This window comes from Dryobates pubescens, chromosome 4 (assembly GCF_014839835.1).
Source record: "Dryobates pubescens isolate bDryPub1 chromosome 4, bDryPub1.pri, whole genome shotgun sequence".
Taxonomy (NCBI): Eukaryota; Metazoa; Chordata; class Aves; order Piciformes; family Picidae; genus Dryobates; species Dryobates pubescens.
The window spans coordinates 43,821,819-43,840,552 of record NC_071615.1 but is presented as its reverse complement, the minus strand read 5'-3'; the positions used below and the strand labels follow the sequence as shown (position 1 = coordinate 43,840,552).

General features: G+C 46.3%; 3 protein-coding genes across 4 annotated transcripts; all 3 read left to right on the top strand.

The window, feature by feature from the left end:
* Positions 1–570: 570 nt before the first annotated feature.
* Positions 571–2,488, top strand: HOXA7 (homeobox A7). Its single transcript, XM_009908712.2, has 2 exons — positions 571–1,033; positions 2,101–2,488. Exons 1-2 carry the CDS (start codon positions 658–660, stop codon positions 2,385–2,387), a joined length of 663 nt encoding a protein of 220 aa, XP_009907014.1. The 5' UTR covers positions 571–657; the 3' UTR covers positions 2,388–2,488.
* A 6,891-nt stretch (positions 2,489–9,379) lies between these two features.
* On the top strand, positions 9,380–18,734 carry HOXA6 (homeobox A6). 2 transcript variants are annotated; one of them, XM_054161201.1, is made up of 3 exons: positions 9,380–9,929; positions 17,410–17,514; positions 18,565–18,734. In XM_054161201.1, the coding sequence occupies exons 1-3, from the start codon at positions 9,500–9,502 to the stop codon at positions 18,633–18,635; spliced, it is 606 nt and encodes a 201-aa protein (XP_054017176.1). In that variant the 5' UTR covers positions 9,380–9,499; the 3' UTR covers positions 18,636–18,734. The 2 variants fall into 2 exon arrangements, with proteins under 2 accessions (XP_054017176.1, XP_009907011.1); XM_009908709.2 differs by lacking the exons at positions 17,410–17,514; positions 18,565–18,734 and adding an exon at positions 11,331–11,942 and having other exon boundaries at positions 9,383–9,929.
* HOXA5 (homeobox A5) lies at positions 13,545–15,996 on the top strand. The gene is made up of 2 exons (XM_009908710.2): positions 13,545–14,370; positions 15,428–15,996. Exons 1-2 carry the CDS (start codon positions 13,809–13,811, stop codon positions 15,676–15,678), a joined length of 813 nt encoding a protein of 270 aa, XP_009907012.1. The 5' UTR covers positions 13,545–13,808; the 3' UTR covers positions 15,679–15,996.

Sequence of the window (18,734 nt, the reverse complement as noted above, 5' to 3'; positions counted from 1 at the left end):
CCCCCCCCCCCCCTTCTTTTTTTTTCCCCCCGGGACAGGTGATCATGGCTTTTTTTCTTAGAAAGGAAACCGATGGGGCGCACTCAAGAGGGGTGTCTTGATTTTCAGGGCTCGGGCAGCTCTTCAGGGCCAGTGGCATTGCAGCAAGGGCCGAGAATGGTGGAGTCTGGTGGTCGAGGGGAGACCCGCAGAGATCTCTTATTCTTCCATGGGGAAAAACAACTTGAGGGTGACGAGCAACCTCCTTTAAACTTTATATTTCATGATCTGATTTTTCACAACATTCTTCCCCCCCCCCCCCGCTCCCCGGTCGGTCTGAAGGACCACATGGTGCGCGCGTCGTCCCTGTGGGGAGAGCTCCCCCTCCCTTGGCGGCGGCGGCGGCGGGGAGCGAGGGGGCGGCGGCGGCTGCAGGGGCCCTGCCGGGCAACCCCGGCCCGTCCATGGCCGGGCACCGGCGGGCCGCGGCCGGCACCACCTGTGAGGCGGGCGGGGATTGGCGGGAGGCGTCATATGACTGGTCACGTGCTCGAGGCAGCTCAGTCCAAAAGAAAATGGGGTTTGGTGTAAATCTGGGGGTGTAATGTTATCATATATCACGCTACCTCGTAAAACCGACACTGAAGCCTGCCGGACAACAAATCACAGGTCAAAATTATGAGCTCTTCGTATTATGTGAATGCGCTTTTTAGCAAATATACGGCGGGGGCTTCTCTTTTCCAAAATGCAGAGCCTACTTCTTGCTCCTTTGCAAGCAACTCCCAGAGAAGCGGCTATGGACCAGGCGCGGGTGCCTTTGCCTCCTCCATGCCCGGCTTGTACAATGTGAACAGTACCATATATCAAAGCCCGTTTTCTTCCGGATACAGCCTGGGCTCTGATGCCTACAACCTGCATTGTTCCTCTTTTGATCAGAACATTCCCGTCCTCTGCAATGAGCTAACCAAACCCAGCTGTGAGAAAGCGGAGGAAAGCAACCTGCACAACCAGGCTGAGCCTAATTTCCGGATATACCCCTGGATGAGGTCTTCAGGTAGGGGCAAGCGGATAGGGCTCGGAGCCGTGGCAGCCAGGCAAAGCGCGTCGCCAGAATTACTGTCAGCACAGCCTCTATGGTTTTAATTATAGCCGAGGCGCCATTGCGTAGAAAGCCCGTGGCATTGTATGTAAATGAGTATCATAAAACTTTTTATTGCCCAATTAATGGGTTCTAGCCTCGTAAATTTATTTAACTCCATTTGCTATGGAATTTTAGCATTGAGCTGATTTGCGCTGTTTGCTATAGAAATGTGGACATTTGGCTTCGGGCTCCCAGAGCCCCCTCGGGTAAGCGTCTCCCCTGCCCTCTGCCGAAGTTGGGCAAGAAAATCCCGCTCGCTACGGAAGGCGGAGGGGAGAGGGGCGTTCAGGAGCGGGGGACGGGCTGCCAACCCACGTTGCCGAGACGTGCCACTCTCGTCCCCCCCTGCCCTTTCCACGGAGATAAGGATCTATAGAAATGTACTAAACAGGAAAACGGGGCGGGGGTGTGAGGGGGCTGGGGGCGAGAGTGTGTAGAAAAGGAGAGCTCTCTTCTGGAGCTAAATGCGATGTATTGTTTACGATGCAGGCGGGGGGGTGGTGGTGTGTGGGGTGTGGAGGGAGACCCCGACATTACAATCAAATAAATACAGCCCAGCCTTCCATTTTTTTATTTCCCCTTGCGAAATGTGAAAGGCTGGAAGGTTTTAGGGAAATACATTGCCTGGGGGAAAAGTTCCTCCTCCCAGATGCAATTTCCTTTCCCACCTCCTCTCCTGAATGCTTTATCTCCACTTTTTCTAGGTCTCGATCAACTTAATTTTTGCCCTGCCTAAGCAGGGCAGGTCGTGTAGCTGAAATGTCTTTGTTAGGGCAAGGGGGTGGGGGGCGGGTGGAAGTGAGAAAAAGGGATCATTCACTCTCGCTTGGTCGCTTTTTGCATATTTATTTATTTACTTACTTACTTATAGAAAATAATAATAATTTAAAAAAAAAACCAAACACCACAACATACTAAATAAGACAAAACTTTCCACCTCTCTTCTTGCCTTACTCCTGGCCATGTGTGCCTGCTTTTAGGTCCAGATAGGAAGCGAGGGCGCCAGACCTACACTCGATACCAGACCCTGGAGCTGGAGAAGGAATTCCACTTCAATCGTTATCTGACTCGGCGACGGAGGATAGAGATCGCCCATGCCCTCTGCTTGACGGAAAGGCAGATCAAAATCTGGTTCCAAAACCGGAGGATGAAGTGGAAGAAGGAGCACAAGGAAGAGAGTTCCAGCACTCCGGCTCCCAACGAGCCCACGTCAGCAGCAGCCTCTGTTGAGAAAGTGGAAGACGACGAAGAGGAGGAGGAGGACTAAGGAGTCCCACTCGAGGAAGCGATCTTAGTATAATGTATGCACATGACAGTTGGAAAATCTCCCTTTAAAGGAAAGAAAAAGGAAAAAAAAGAGAGAGTCTCACTTTTTATTAAAAACAAACAAACAAAAAAATCAGTTCCCTTTAATAGCCATCTTGCAAGCGAGCGTTTGCAAACATGAAAACGTTTCTTGAGGTGGTTTTTCCAGCCTTCTCTCCACTCTCCCGTACTCCCCAAACCTGCCCTTTGCCGATTCTTTTGGTAATATTTCCTAAGAGCATCCTACAATAATTTATTCTTTTGTTTACCCAGACTTGGGTGGGTTTCTCCAGGGGACATTTCAGTGGGAGAACTGCTGCTTGCAGAGATAGTAAACCATGACCGTCCGAAGTAACTACCTGACTCTATAGTTCAAATCATGTGTAAGGGGAAAAATGCGTTAGACTCACATTAAGAAAAACTACCTAATTTAGAATAAGTAACTCTGCACTTCTCTTTCTTTCTTTCTTTCTTTTTTTTTTTTGTGGGGGGGGTGGGGTGTTGGAGGGGAGATGTCTTGTTGTTTTTTTTAAAGTTATTATTAAAAAAGTACCATGACTAACAGCTACACTAACAAAAGGTTAAACAGCAAGTAAAGGGAAAGAAAATATCTCCCACAAACCACTACAATCTACAGCAATTATTTGTACTACCTATTTGCCAGACTACCTATATATCTTGCTCCGCCTACCTATCTTCGAAAGTATACTGTATTTTTAGTAGTCAAAAGAAGATAACAATACTAATGTGAATCGCAAAATGCTTTTAGAAATGTAAATGTAGTCGTTCAAAGAGCACGCATCAATAGCTTTGGTATTGAATTTGGTACCGAAAAGGCTGAATATATTTAAATTTAAAATAATATATTTATTCCAAAGCAATTATAAATGAAAACCATATGCTGCAATATATCCTTGTCCTCGATTCTGTACTATTCCGAGTGAGGAAGCAAACACACACCAATATTGTACAAAGCGGTTTAATATCTCCCATTGGCCACTACCTTCGGCTGCCTCTGCTAAAGCCCATTTTCTAGGCTGATCTTACTTAATATAGCGGAAAGCATTATTTGAGACATGAATTTAAAATACCACGTAACCACCTTTAAAAAAACACCACCTTTTTGTGTCCAAACGTGTTAATATGTAATACCACGGATTTTTCCTACACTAGCAGATACTGTATATTTGACCGATTTTTTTGTTTTCTTGGTCATTTATATTCGTCTTGGAGTTCATTTGTAAGATCATGTCAATCGGAAAGTATGTAATTAATTTGGAAACTTTGTAGCGTGATGTATTGTTAAGAACTCTGTATAAATCCGTCTTGAAGGTTTGGCTGAAGTTTATTCAAAAAAAAGAAATAACAATAACTGTATGTTACAATGTGTTTCAATGTGTTCGCTGTGCACATTTGGATATGCCGTGTAAGTATTGGAAGTGGAAAAAAAATAATGTCTGTGAACTCTCTTTGGAAGTGATATCGTGTACACGTATCTCCCATGATAAATGTGTTTTATGTTACACAGAAAATAAATATGCTTGTCGACAATGAACCGTGTTTCTTTATTAGGGAAGCATCAAATAATAATTTACACAGACAAATTAAAAAATTAGATCCTATAATAATTTTTTTTATATATATATATATAATTTTTCCACACACACACTCCCCGGCCAGAGAAAAAATAAATCCAAGGTGATAAATTGATACGAATCAGTCAATTTCTCTATCTCAACTTCATGATTTCTCTCCCCCCACCCCTGTCTTTAGCGCAGTTGATTAATAAAGCAGAAAGCTTTATTGGAGGGTTTTCTTCCGCTGTATTCCCGTGTCCTCTTGCAGTCGCAACCCCAGTCCTGGCAGCCGTCAATACAGCCGAAATCTCACGCAGGGAAATAATAATTAGTAACAAACAGAAAGTGCGCTGAGAAACTTTCAAGTGTGAATGATATGGTCGGGTACACGTATGGTTTGTGTGTGTGCAGTTTTCGGGAGGCGAGGGGTATCAGGGTGGCATTAAAAAGGAGAAAAATCACCCCGCTTAAGAAAACATATAATTTTTGCCAGGTACTGCTAATGCCAGAGAGATCTAATATTTTTTCCAATTTTTAAATGAAAATAATCATTAAAAAAACCCTCCACGAATAATAATAAAAAAGCTCGCCCCTAAAAGTGCGTTTATTCGGCCGAGCAAATACAGGTAGAACCAAAGCACCATGTGCGCAGAAGTTCCCTTTTCCTACTGTGCTCCATTCCTGGTCAACATAGTAATTGTAATTTTAATAAAATTTGTACAAACTCCTGGTCTTTAAAAAAACTCCAGGGCTGCCTCTGTGGTAAGATGGCGCCTCTCTAAGACCTGCCTCTTCTTAGTGATGAGGAAAAGGCCATAAATCCGTTGTTGTTTATGAAAATTTACAACTTTGCAATACAACTTTATGAGTTGTTCGGTTTTTCCATTGGTCGTTGTCGGTCATGTGGATGGTAACCGTGAACATGAACTTTTTTATAATTTCCCTTGCGAGAATAGAGCCGCATTCTTTTGCTGAGCTCTGTCCTGCTTCGGATCTCTCTGGCTTTCAATCCCCATTTCATTTGTTCTTTGTAAGGCAATAGTGAACAAAGTGTGCGGAGGTTCGGCATAAGCAGCCGCCTAGAACACAGATCCGGGATGGCAATTTCCAGTTCCCCCGCTGGAAGGTGTGGCATATTGGATTCAAAGCACTGGCGTGGCAGATTTTCAACTCGCAACCTGGCTAATTTCCTGCTTCTTCTGGCACCAAAAGGAGGGCGATTCGTCTCCTGTGCAGCCAAAGCGACAGCTGTCAAAGTCGCAGGGGCTCCTCTGAGCCAGAACCTAAAAGGTGAGAAATGTATATGACACTACTGTAAGCAGGGAAGCATTGTTTAATACGTTTAAATATTAGACATGTGCAATTAAACCAAATGGAAATGTTACCGGAAGAAAACAGAAGTGGCTGCAGCTCAGTTGATTCCGATTTAACTAGTGCATGCAAAAATATGCCTAAACAAAATGTCTTATTTCTATTATTTAGCAATGAAGACGTGGATTTCTAATTTTAAAAATTTTTGAATGCAGTTTGTTTCTGTTTGTGTTTGCCAGGGACTTGCTGCAACATTTTGGCTATTTTATAATAATTCTGGTTTGCAGCATAAATCCGAGGAGATTTTTTTTTTCCTAGCATATGAGGGGGGGGGGATTAAAAACCTCGAACGTTTGTTTTGGCTTTTTTTGTCCTTTTAAAAAGTATTATTTCGCAGCATTAAATTAAAATTGCTCTAGTTGCAATTTAGATGTAATTTAATTTTTAGCATTTTAAGGAGGGGAAAAAAAAGACACAAAATAAAAATACTAGAAACCAAAAAAATAAGCCAAAAAAATTTCCTACAACCCAGCAGTCAGCACAGTGTCTTCTGTGTCCCCTGGCATGTCGAGAAGAAAGGTTGTTTCTAGATGGGGGGAAACAGCGCTAGTGTGTCTTTGATTTCTTTATCAGATCGAGCGCTGTCTGCAGAATCCCCGTGCCCGGCCGCGGGTCCGTTGGAGCCGCGTTCCCGGCGCTGCCGGCGTGGGTATTTTACGCGCCCCGGCAACGCGGAGCGGGCTTTGCAGCGACTAAACCAATTTCAGCGCCAGAGATGGAGCATTTTTTTCCCCTCCTTTTCTCTCCTTGTTGTGACTGTTACAGTGCGGCGCTACAGCGGGGGGAGCGGCGGCTGGCGGCACGGTACCCCGCCGTGTGTGCCGGCGGGGAAGGAGCGGGGCCCCGGGGACCGCGCCTCCAAGACGGCCGCTGCCGTCCGGCTCCTCTGTTGCCTCTTCAGGGCGAACGAGCGGCTCGGAGCGCTTTGAGCTCTGGCCGCGGCTCTGGTTGTGCTGCCGGACTGATAAAGCACGGCATTTGCATTGCACTGCGGTATCCGTCGGACTGGAGCTGCAGCCTCCGCCGGATTATTTATTGCGGGCCCGTTGGTGCTCAGTGCTGCCACGACGTGGCCGAGAGGCGGAGGCGGGAGCGCCGGAGCTCCCGCAGCCCTTGGGAAGGACAGCCCTGGGAAACTGCTCTGCTCGCGAGAAATAGAAATGAAAGACAAGGGAAGAAGAAGGGGGGGTGGGAATAAAATCTGGCCTACCTTTTTATACGGGAGGATTTGAGCTCACCCCCGGGCAAGGTATTCCGGCAGGACTTGCTCTGCCCCCTCCCTTTCCTCTGCACCTCGCTGTGTGTCAACAGTAAAATATCACGATAGGATCTGGCTGGGGAGGACTCACCCGTGTCCCCTCGGCCAGGCTGCCGGTACCCCGCCAGTCTAAACAACGGTTCGCCTTGTTCAAACTGTTTGGATTAAGAGCTATTAGTTAGAGGTCGGTTTTGGTGAAGTTGCCGAGCATGAGAAGGGTTTGTAAGTGGTTTTCTGTGTGAGGAGAAAGAGGCTTTTAAGCTCAAGAGGATAACTGCCCCCGCACCTGTATCCGAGGGTGGCTGGAGCTGCAGACGAGCTTTCGACGGGAGGAGGAAGGCGAAGAATTTGGTGGAGGAGGTGCTGGGGTGTAGGGAATTCCGAAAACAAATAAAAGGCGGATTAAATACACGGGTATCGCAAAGTGTGACTTTGTTGCGGTGGCAAAATGCAGCTGCTGACTTTCTGTTTTCCAAAGGGGGGGAAATGGTGAAAGGAAACTGCTGCGAAATGTGTCCGGGCAGGGCATTTCCCCGGCAGAGCTGGGGGGCAATAGATTATTGTAATTCGTGTTTTTCTGGGGTAGGGGGAGGAGCGGAGAGGACGCCTGAATGACTGAAGCGGAGATTGCAGTGCAGATTGTTTAGCTGTCACTGTAACTACTTCCAACACTACCCAGTAAGGCAAACGTGCTCGTTTAGTTCCTTTCTATGCTATGGAATTAACGAAGAAATGTTTTCGCTGCCTGCGGTTGAGCTTTCGACGGTTTGGTTTGGACGCAACCAGTAGCTTGGATAAAAAGGAAAGAAACAAAAAAGCGAGGGGTGGGGGGGGGAGAGAGAAGAAAGAAAAATGCATCAGTGTGTAACCGATGCTATAAAATGCAAATACAACTAAGTTTGGTGCATTTTAAAATTATCATTATTTTGGTGTCTGTGTGATGGATTAAAAGCGAAGACAGTCTGGCCACAACTTTTTGAAGTACAATTGGTGGGTTTTGCTTGCCCCGAGTATTCATTCTTTTAAGGTGCGTTTTCGTTCTGACCCACGTTGATTAAAATCTCCTCTTTTAAAAATCTCCTTGCATTTAGCATGCTGTGTCCTTGTTTTGTGGTGTTCCCTCCTTTTTAAAACTCTGTTGGCATTGAATAAAGAACACTTTCATCTGGAGAAAGCTGGCTTTCAGGAAATACATAACTTCCCATCACTTGCAGCTAGTGATCTGTAATTCTACCAGGTGTGTTTATGGATTAACAGGGTTGAAGCAGTTGAGGAAGTTGGGGTGGGGGGGGGAATAAAATTGGAGGCAATCAACATCTGAATGTGAAAGTCCAGCTGAGACTGTGAACAATACAAACTATTGTTGAGCGATGTTTTAACTCGCCACTGTTTTATAGGTATCGTAATCTACCTCCGGAAATGAGACAAATAGTCTTCTAACAACAACAAAATTCTCCTTTGAAAGCTACTTTAGGAAAAGGGGCTCGCACGAATGTCACTTTCGGTCAGAGTGCGTTTAAAATTAGGCTATTCAATTTGTTGTAATGGGCATGGATTATGAGTAAACACAGTTTGGAATGAACAACCTCATGTTATCTCCAGGAACTGCAGGGTTACGGCTGAATTTAAAGCGCCTCAGCGAATTTCATCAGCACTGTTACTGTCCCTGCCCTGGGCCAAGAATTATATTTTCTCAATGGGATAACAGCCATGTTGAAAAATGAAGCTGGAAATGTTCGGTTTATATACTATTCCCTCCCTCCTAAAGACACACATCGGCGTTTAATCAAATTATTCTGAACAACAACGAAACCGATTGGCTTCTGCTGACTCATTAGCGAGGGTGTATTAATTAGAATTTGAATGTTTGATTCCCTCGGCTCGATTTTGGCCGGGGGAATGTGGGGAGAAGAGACACATGGAACTTTATCTGGGCTGCTCGGGGGGTGCCAGGAGCCCGCCCAGCCCTTCCTGGGGCCTTCTAGGGCTCTTGTTGTGAACAAAATTCCACCTCTTCAGAAGGCCACCATTTCCTGTCTTAGCGACAACAACCTCCGCATTAATTGTGGGGGTGTTCGTTAAGATAGAAAACCTCTTCCAGGCAGGACACGTTGGCCTCTCTCTCAATAGCTATGTTCGGCGCTGAGGCGGGGTCCTCTAGTTCCAGTAAGAAAGGCTTAGTGAAGAACTGATTTCCGACCAAAAAGAAAAGAAAAGGAAACAAGTCGCTTTAAACCTCCTAGATATGGTTGCGGCATGGCGGTGGGAAATGGAGACAGGCCGGGCGGGGCCCCCCCGGAGCTCCTCTCCCCTCCGCTCCAAACTTTCCCTCTACCGGAGTGCTGGGGGCGGCTCGTCCACTCTGCCCGCGGGGCTAAGCGAGTCTCTCGGGGTGAAACGCTGTCGTGGGGCCGCAAACTTTGAAGGACTCTCCTTTACTCTCGACCCCCAGCCGCCGGAGGTGAGGGTCCCCGTTCGCCGTTGTCATGCTGCCCTTGCTGCCTGCTCCTGCCGGAAATTATGACTGCTATTTCCACTATTATTATTGGAATATTTTTCCCGCGGAGGGGCGGTGCCACCCCGGGGGCGCGGCCGGTCCCCGCGGGTGGAGTGGCACTACGCTGCGCTGCGCGGGGCGGCGCGGCGGGGCCGGGGCTGCCGGTAAGTTGGCGGCGCGGTGGCGGCGGCCCCGGGGGAGCGGGCGCCGCGCGAGCTCCCATTGGCCGCCCCGCCGTCAGCTGCTCCTATTTTCTGCTGTCGCTTTTGGCGCTCGGCCATCCAGAAACAAACCACTTCGATGACTCCTAATAGTTATCGCCAGATGTACTAATACACAACAAATCACGGTCCGGGAGAGGGGGAGAGCAAATGAGTTCCTATTTCGTGAATCCCACTTTCCCAGGGAGCCTGCCCGGGGGCCAGGACTCTTTCCTCGGTCAGATCCCCCTTTACCCGTCGGGATATGATGCTCTCAGGCATTTTCCGTCTTCGTACGGGGCAAGCAGCCTGCAGGACAAGACTTACACCTCACCTTGTTTCTACCAACAGTCCAACACCGTCATTGCTTGCAATCGGGCTTCCTATGAGTACGGAGCCTCTTGTTTTTATTCGGACAAGGAAATTAGTAGCACCTCCGGCAGTGGCAAGCAGAGGGGGCACGGGGAATACCTGCACCTTTCTCCCGATCAACAGTACAAATCCAGCGGCGTCCAAGCCAAAATTGTAAATGACGAAGGCACCGACCGGAAGTACACGAGCCCTGTTTACCCCTGGATGCAGCGGATGAACTCCTGCACTGGTAAGGCATTTCAGTACAATCGGGGAGGGGGTTGTGGGGGGGGGAAGTGGGAAGGAAGGAAAAGTTTCTTTCCCCAAGATTTCCCCCCCCGCCTTCCTTGATTCGTAGATAAAGTCCGAACTGCCAGAGAAAGGTGGTTCCTGCAGGGCAATGTGTAACATGAAACCCTCCCAGGTTATTTTAGACCTGGGACGCTGGCACCCAGGGAACAGTGGCCGTGAGTTCAGCTTGTGGGTCCACTGGTGAAAGCTGCCGGGGAATCCATAGGAAACATGGAAAAGGAAAAGAAAAAACCAAACCACACACAACAACCAACAACCGATAAAACAGGGAGCAGAGCAGTTTTAGCAATCTCCCAAAGCCTCTGCTCAGCTTCTTCATTGTCAGAGAGCGATGCAGGGAATATGCCCTCTGTACTGAGGATCCAATGCGTTAGTGGCACATTCCGCCTCGCCTCCCCTCCCCCCCACCCCCCCCCCCCAGCTCATTAGCCTGTAAGTATTGGATATTGAGAGCACTTTTCGGGGGCCGTGGGCGCACTTCCATGGCATTGCGGATTTTCTCTGTTTTTACAAGTGAATTTCACATAACTTAACTATTCTATCTAGGAGTGGTGCTGGGCGTGGGGGCAGGGTTTTATTGGGCTGGTACTTATTTTTTATAATCCGTTATTAATATGATTGCTTACAGTTTTTGACAATGACTCTCCTCCTCTGCTTTCCTCACGAGTTTGTTTGCTGGACTTTGGGTCGCATCTCTTTTTTTTTCCTTCTTTTTCTTTTTTTTTTTTTTTTTTGTGAGGGAGGGGAAAGTTTAACTTTTAGCAAGACCATTATGATGCTGCTTTGCATTCGAGGGCAATAAATTCCGGAGCAAATGGGGAAGGCTCTTCTATGATCTTTAGCTGATGTCTACAATTATACTTAAATTGCAGACCCTCCGTAGTCACAGCCATGGCAATGGAGAGTGTTTGTGTAAAGACAGCTGCATATGCGCTCACACACGCACACGCACACACAGAGGCTGCAGCTCCCAGGACCGCACACGCGTGTGTGTGATGCGTGTATGTGTGTTTGCGCGCAGAGGCTCTGCACAAGCGGGAGGCAGCCTCTGCTCAGCAACCACACCAGTGCTACCTACTCTACTTTCTCGTGATCCACCTTAAAGCCTCTTTGTATCCCAGCCTCCCCACCACCGTATGCACGCAGCACATCAACATTTACGTCTGGTCAGGCCGGAGAATAGGAAAAGAGGGACCAAAAAAAAGGCTTCAGGAAACCAGAGCAGCTCCCCCCACCCTTGATCGTGCCTGCAAAAGGAGGCAGAATACACTAGTCGCTGTTTCTGGTCTGAAGTCACTGGGCCCTGTCCAATGCGATCGTTTTGTCTTTACTTCTACAGGTACAGTATATGGAACTCATGGGAGACGAGGGAGGCAAACTTACACCAGATACCAAACGCTAGAGTTAGAGAAGGAATTTCATTTTAACAGATACTTAACCCGAAGACGACGTATTGAGATTGCAAACGCTCTCTGCCTTACTGAACGCCAGATTAAAATATGGTTTCAAAACAGGCGGATGAAATGGAAAAAGGAAAACAAATTCATAAATTCCACACAGCCCAGCAGCGAAGAAACAGAGGAAAAGTCAGGGGAGTAGAACCACGTTTAATAAATGCTACCAGGTCTTTCCTTAGTGCTCATTATTATTATTATTGTTATTATTTACTTTGTGTTCCTTCTGCTACTCAAATCCTATAGGTTTGTCACAGTCTATTAATTCTTAAAAGGCTTGGTTAAAATATGTACATTTGCAATCATCTGTGACTCTCTTAATATATGTGGAAGTCCCAGCTTTCGAGCTATAGGCATGCATGTGTATAACCACCTCCCCAAAGCATAGATGGCACTGCTTAAAGTACTAGAGAAATGGTCCAGATTTCAAAATATTTGAGGTGAGCATTTGTGTGTGGGTGAATGTCCCTGACGTGCCTGTGCAAGAAGAGATAAGCAAGAGGTTGTTTTGTCTTTTATTTTCTTTTTTTTTTTCTTTTTAAGTTTATTTATTTTCTTTTAAATTAAAAATGTTCAAAATGTTCATTTTGTAGAACTATGAGAAATTTTATATAATCTCGGGGTTATGTTTTTTTTGCTAACTCCCACCACACCGTTTTGTCCCGTTATGCTGTGTTTGGGAGCATATCGTGTACGGGGGGGGGGGGGGGGGGGGGGGAGTTTCCCGCATGTGTAAGTTATTTGAATAGCAATCTGAAAAAGAAAAATTATTAAAGAAAATTATTCCTGTATAAAGCCATGGGCATAAACTTACAGTTCAAACGAAGATGAACTGCAGGGAGAATTTTTAAATGCCGCTAAACTGCCTATTCTGCACTACTAGCATTAAAATAGAAACTCCACCTTAAACTTCCAGGGAAGCGAGGGAAGAGGTTTTGTGGAGAGTGAATTTCTGTGGTTCTGTTGAGCTTACACGGAGATTTCAATGAGCTCAGTTCTACACTGAAGGGGCTTTGAATTATGAACTACATTTCTTGGGACTTGTGGGCTTGGGTCGATCTCTATTTATTTAATTATTTTTTTTTTTTAAATTGCTTCGGTAAAAGAAAAGTGTCTGTCGCATTAACTCGGGGATCTTCTTCACTGCTTTTATGTTATCTTAACTCACACTCATATTTCTTAGCACTAGAACAAAAATAGATACTCTAAGGAAAAGTAGCTGCCATAAAATGCTTCCACTTCGAGTTCTGTTTAAGCAAAAAAAGCGCAGCAAAAATATTGATTAATATATACATTATATCTCTCTATATTATATTGTGTGTGCATTAGTGTGTATGTATGAAGCTGTGTGTAAATACACTTGTATACGCATCGAGGCTCTTCTCTTTGGAAAGCAGCGCATTTTGGACTACCCCTCTAAGTATTTGAAAAGCCAAGTATGGAAGATACTAACGCAAAATGGCTACTGCCGCATTAAGAGTTTGTGTTTCTTTGTTTGTTTTGATTTATTATTATTTTTTTATCCCGAGAGGCAGAAAAATAACGGCGGCCATAAAGCAGCCTGGAATTTGACCCCTTAGTTGGGAAACCGCTGCACGGTATTTATCTTTCATAGGTACCTGCCATTTCACATCGGCAGCACCCGGGTGCTTGTCGAAACCTCCAGCACGAGAAAAAGGGAGAGGAAAAAAAACCAAACCTCTCTCTACATATATATCTATATATGAAAAGGACACAGTCGCTGCCAGCGCCCGAGGATGGATCGTACAGGATTTGTGAACTGGTGCAAATAAGCCTCGCTGAGAGGACAAAACAGGCACAAAGCAGAACACTTCCTGCATGCGAAGCTCTCCAGCGGCCGTGGTGCGGGAGCCCGCCCCGCCGGTCCCGCCGCTTCCCCGGCGGCTCCGTGCCGCTGGCGGATGCGGGCGTGGTGGAGGCGCGCCCAACTCAGCTCCGCGCTCCTCCGCGCCGCTCCGCGCCGCCGTCGGGGGCCGTCACCCCGGGTCGACCCCGCCGAGCCGCCGCCATCCCCCGCGCCGCCAGCGGGTGGCGCTGGAGGCCGGCGGACGGGCGGGCGGTGGCGGCGGCGGCGCGCAGCGGCGGCGCGCCCCGGGCCGCCCGCGCCCTCCCAGCTCCCCCACCAGTGCACGAGTTTACCTCTAGAGGTCATCAGGCAGGATTTACGACTGGACAACAAAAGCACGTGATGTGAAGCCGTACCCCATATTTGGGTGCCTACGTAGGAGGGAACCAAGTACATGTCCCAGTCATTTCCATAATTCATCATAAATTGTGCAAGGGTGCTATAGACGCACAAAACGACCAAGAGCCACAAATCAAGCACACATATCAAAAAACAAATGAGCTCTTATTTTGTAAACTCATTTTGCGGTCGCTATCCAAATGGCCCGGACTACCAGTTACATAATTATGGAGATCACAGCTCGGTGAGCGAGCAATACAGGGACTCCGCCAGCATGCACTCCGGCAGGTACGGATACGGCTACAATGGCATGGATCTCAGCGTCGGGCGCTCTGCTTCCACCCACTTTGGTGCCAATGAAAGACCCCGCAGTTACCCGGCCAACACCACCTCTGCTTCGACAGAGCCCAGGTACAACCAGCCCGCGACGTCTTCCCACTCGCCTCCCCCTGACCCTCTGCCCTGCACCGCCGTGGCCGGTTCGCCTGTCAGCGAGAGTCACCACGGAGTGAAAAACTCCCTCGCCAACTCCACCAGCACTTCGTCCAATTCCAGCAGCAACACGCACATCAGCAGAGACGGGGTTGGCACCTCGTCTGGGACTGAGGAAGACACTCCAGCAAGCAGCGAGCAGGCAAGTGCCCCGACCGACCAAAGCACAGCCCAGCCTTCACAGCCCCAGATCTACCCCTGGATGCGAAAACTGCACATAAGTCATGGTAAAGCAAATACCCTGTTCTTTCTTTATTTCTCTGGAGGAAAAGGAGGATTTAATGTAAACCGGGTGGTTGCGCCGACCAAGGTCGGGCAGAGGGGGAGAAGAGGGCGTGAGAGCAGGCAGCTTCCGTGCACAGCACAACTCTGCTCGCAGGGAAGCACTGTGCCTTCTGTGGGAGAGTGCTCCCCCAAAACAGAGCAGAAAAAAAAAAAAAGAAAAAAAAAGGCAACCCCCGGGAAAAAAAATAAAAAAGAAAGAAAAAATAATTTAAAAAAGGAAAAGAAAAAGAGAGGAGGGAAAAAAAAAAAAAGGCAGCCGGCCCAGTTCCAGACGGGCAGCAGGAGAGCAGAAAGAGGCTTCCCGAAGGGGAATCGGCAGCAGAGGCTGCTCCCGGCTCTCTTCTGGAAGGGGGATCCTCCAGTGGGAACGGCGCGGCTGACCCCATTTATTTTGCCGAGCCATATTAAAAAGAGAATAGGAGAGGGCGAGGAGGGCAGTTTGCACTGCTGAGAAGCCGTGGGGGAGGGGAGGAGAGTCGCCCCAAACTCCGGCGAGAGGGCTTGAGGGACGCGGGAAAGCGGAGCAACTTTTAGCCCCGGGTACCTGCCCAGCTCTCTGTGCTGGGGGAGCAGACGGAGGGTCGCTGCCTCCCAGAGCTTTCCCCAGATCTGCCGTGGGAAACGGCTGCACGCTTCGGCTTTGCTCTCCCAGCACTGAAAACCCAGCCAGCAGCTGAGGCATCCTCCAAAACAGCTTATCTGAGGAAGGCGGGGGAGGGTGGTGGTGGGAGGATTAGCCTTCAGAAAAAATAAAATAAAATTCAATTTAAAAAAATCTGTCGCCAAATCCAAGTGAAAACTTACCGAGACCACCAAATTCTCCTCTCCCAAGCCTTTCCTAAAAGGGGCTGGGAGGGGAAACTTGTTGAGCGCTTATCCAAATCAGAAACAAAACCAGGCAGGACTGAGAATAACGGTCTTGGTCGCTGGTAGCTGCAGTAAGACACGAGGGCACCAAGTGGCTGCTGAGAGTCTAAATAATGTACTTTTCTCTTCCAGACAACATAGGGGGACCAGAAGGGAAAAGGGCTCGGACTGCTTACACCCGCTATCAGACCCTGGAGCTGGAAAAGGAATTTCACTTCAATAGATACCTGACCCGCAGAAGAAGGATTGAAATAGCACATGCTCTTTGCCTCTCAGAGAGACAAATAAAGATCTGGTTCCAAAACAGGAGAATGAAATGGAAAAAGGATAATAAGCTGAAAAGTATGAGCATGGCAGCTGCAGGAGGGGCTTTCCGTCCCTAAGCGTTTGATCAATTAAAAGTACTGAGCAGTATTAGCTGACCCTGCGTCTCATGTCAGTACTAAGTTGACTTTCTAAAACTTCCTTGTGTTACTTCTGTGAAGAAACCCTGTTCTTGTCGCCCTTATTCATCTTTTAATCATGAGCCTGTTTATTACCATTCTCTCGCGTGTATAAGTAGATCTGCTTTTATCGTACATTTCTTTGTCTTGAATGGCTTTGTCTTGAAAAAATAATAGATGTTTTAACTTATTTATATGAAGCGAGCTGTGTTACTTGAAGTAACTGTTAAAACAAAACAAAACTAAGGAAAAATAACAAAAAAAAAAAAAAAGGTTAAAAAAAAAGGAGAGAGAGAAAGAAACCCTCCCCCGGTTTAGTACAAATGTTATGTGTTGCACTCAACCTGCTTAACTGTGCATGTGTGGTCAAGTGTTAATGTCTGTATAGCTCCAAGCTGTTAAAAATATTTTTATTCAAACTACCTATATAATTCCTGTGTAATTAATGCTGTTGTAGAAGTGAAATGATGAAATCAACTGAACTTGTCCTACGTGTAGTGAATAGTGGATCTGTGACGAAAACTGTGATTCCAAGCAGTATGTCCTTGCTGTGCCTTTGTATATGACTCTTTGCACGAACTCTTAGAAGTGGCTCTTATTAAGCGCAGCTTCTGTGATGTATGTTTTTTTGTGAACAAAGTTACAAATATAGTCAAAGTCTGGCTGTTTGAGCAAACTGTGATCATTTTTTTTTTTAATTATTTTTTTTTTTAAACTGACTGGAAATCAACAAGAAAAAAAAAATAAACTTTCTATTGTAAAGTATTCGTGATCTGGTTTGTGCAAAGCAAGAAGTTGTGCTTCCTGATTTGCCTTTGGGGAAAAAAAAAAAATCAAAACAAAACCAAAATAAAACAAACAAAAAAACCCCGTGCAGAATGTGTTTAATAATATTTTACCTGGCTCCTGCTGCACGTTGCAAGTGGTAGATGCTGCGATGGTTCACTACCAGTATTTTTAATTGGAAGTTTGACCATAAGTTCCTCCTTAGTGGTTTCTCGCTAGGTGAAAAGCTGCATCGCAGGAACCACAATTAACACCCTTTGTGGGTGAATCAACTGTTAGTTGTTTGCTGATGGTTGAAGAACAAAATAAACCAAAACAAAACATGTGCTTTGTTAAAACACTCGGCTAACTCCAAGAGGTGTTTGCATCGCTCTAGAATTTCTCCTGTGGTTTCATTAAGTATATTTGCAGGACAGCCACGTCCGAGCCCTCTGCGTCTTTTAGTAAATCTCGCTAGCCACATTCCCACTTTTCACCCTTTACAGATTTTTGGTTTTCTTTGCTACAACTAGTTTTCTATAAACGTAATGTTACTTACCCCATCAGAGCTTGAATGGTTAACTCTTCTGAGCTTCTAAGAGCAACTAGAGATTTGCACATTTACTGACTGGTTACATTGATGCCTTCCCTTAAAAGTTATAAAACAGTAAACTTTATAAGCCTCAGTTCCGGCTATATGACATTTGGGTGCCAAATGAATAGGGTTTTGTCTATGAATTAGATCGTAAAATCATCCATAGCACAGACAGATAGGCTCACTGGCTATAAAAAGTCACGTGGTGCCATTAAAGTAAGTTTTATGGTTTTGGGGAGTTGACATCCAACATTATATACCACATAACATATAATCTCACTGACGCTGGACTTCATTTGACTCTTTTGCAGGCTACGTGTGCCTCCTGGCCATTCAAATTGTCAGGTTTAGGGACAGAAGTATCCAAACCACAAGTTCTCAATATTGTATGAAAAATGACTCCTTGCAAGTCAAAGGTAAGTTTCGTGCACAAGTTCCTTAAAGTTTATTTGTACAGTGGGAAAGCCGAGGCTCCCGCTCGCTCTTGCTGCCTCTCGACTCTCTCTCTTTCATTCTCTCTTTCTCTTTCTCTTTCTCTTTCTCTTTCTCTTTCTCTTTCTCTTTCTCTTTCTCTTTCTCTTTCTCTTTCTCTTTCTCTTTCTCTTTCTCTTTCTCTTTCTCTTTCTCTTTCTCTTTCTCTTTCCCTTTCTTCTCTTTCTTTTTCCCTTCCTCTCTGCCTGGGGCTTTTCAGGACGGTCTCACCGAGCCCGAGAAGCAGGATCAACCACACATGATCCAGGTTGCGCTGCAAATCCCCCCAATCCCTTCACTCGCAGCAGATAGCTCTCTATTTTAACGATCAAATCAAAGTAAACCACAATAAGCGACTTTGGCAGAGATGGATTTTGGGGCCTAGCTTTAATCACTTTGACTACCGCAGAAAATAATTACTTCCTTTGCTCCAATAGACTCTCCAAGTTTGGAGAGGTTTTGTTTAGCAGAGTAGTTACTGCAGGCGATTTAAAAAAGGGGGAAAACAAAATAGATAGGGATAGATACTATCTGGGCAGTGTCTTCTGTAGGCATGATATCGAGTTGGAGGTGTGCTGATATGGCAATAATCTTTGGGTTGGTGAAATATGTTGCACATCAGAGCCAGTATTAAAATGGCACAAACTGCACTGGAAGGCTTAAGGTTCCTATTTTCTGCCTTGGGTTGTTGATAAAGTTTAGCTATGTGTATGTCCATCTGTGAGTGCGTGTGGCGTGCTTTGGGTATGCGCATCGATAATGCTGCTGTAACTTCTTTCGGTTCCTATATGCAATTACAGAAAGATAAAGGCATTTCAGTTACGTACGCGTGTGCATGCATGTAAAAATCAATCAATGTGCCTGTGGAGAGCTGTACACGTGCATAAGTGTGTCTAATAGTGGTATGTTTATGTATACAAAGGGTGTGTATGTGTGTATACATCTCTATGTTCTTGTGACTTTTGTTTTCTTCTTCTTCTTCTTTTTTTTTTAAGCGAACCAATTGACTGTAACTTGTAGCATTAATACGAGGGACTACAGGTCATTAGAGTGCTGCAAATTATGAAATACTAGCTTGGTTTATTGAAGATTGTAAATATCCCCCTAGCTCTGCTCTCTTTCTCTGCCTTATATTGCTGGCTGCCATTGTGGGGTAGGCCCCAGC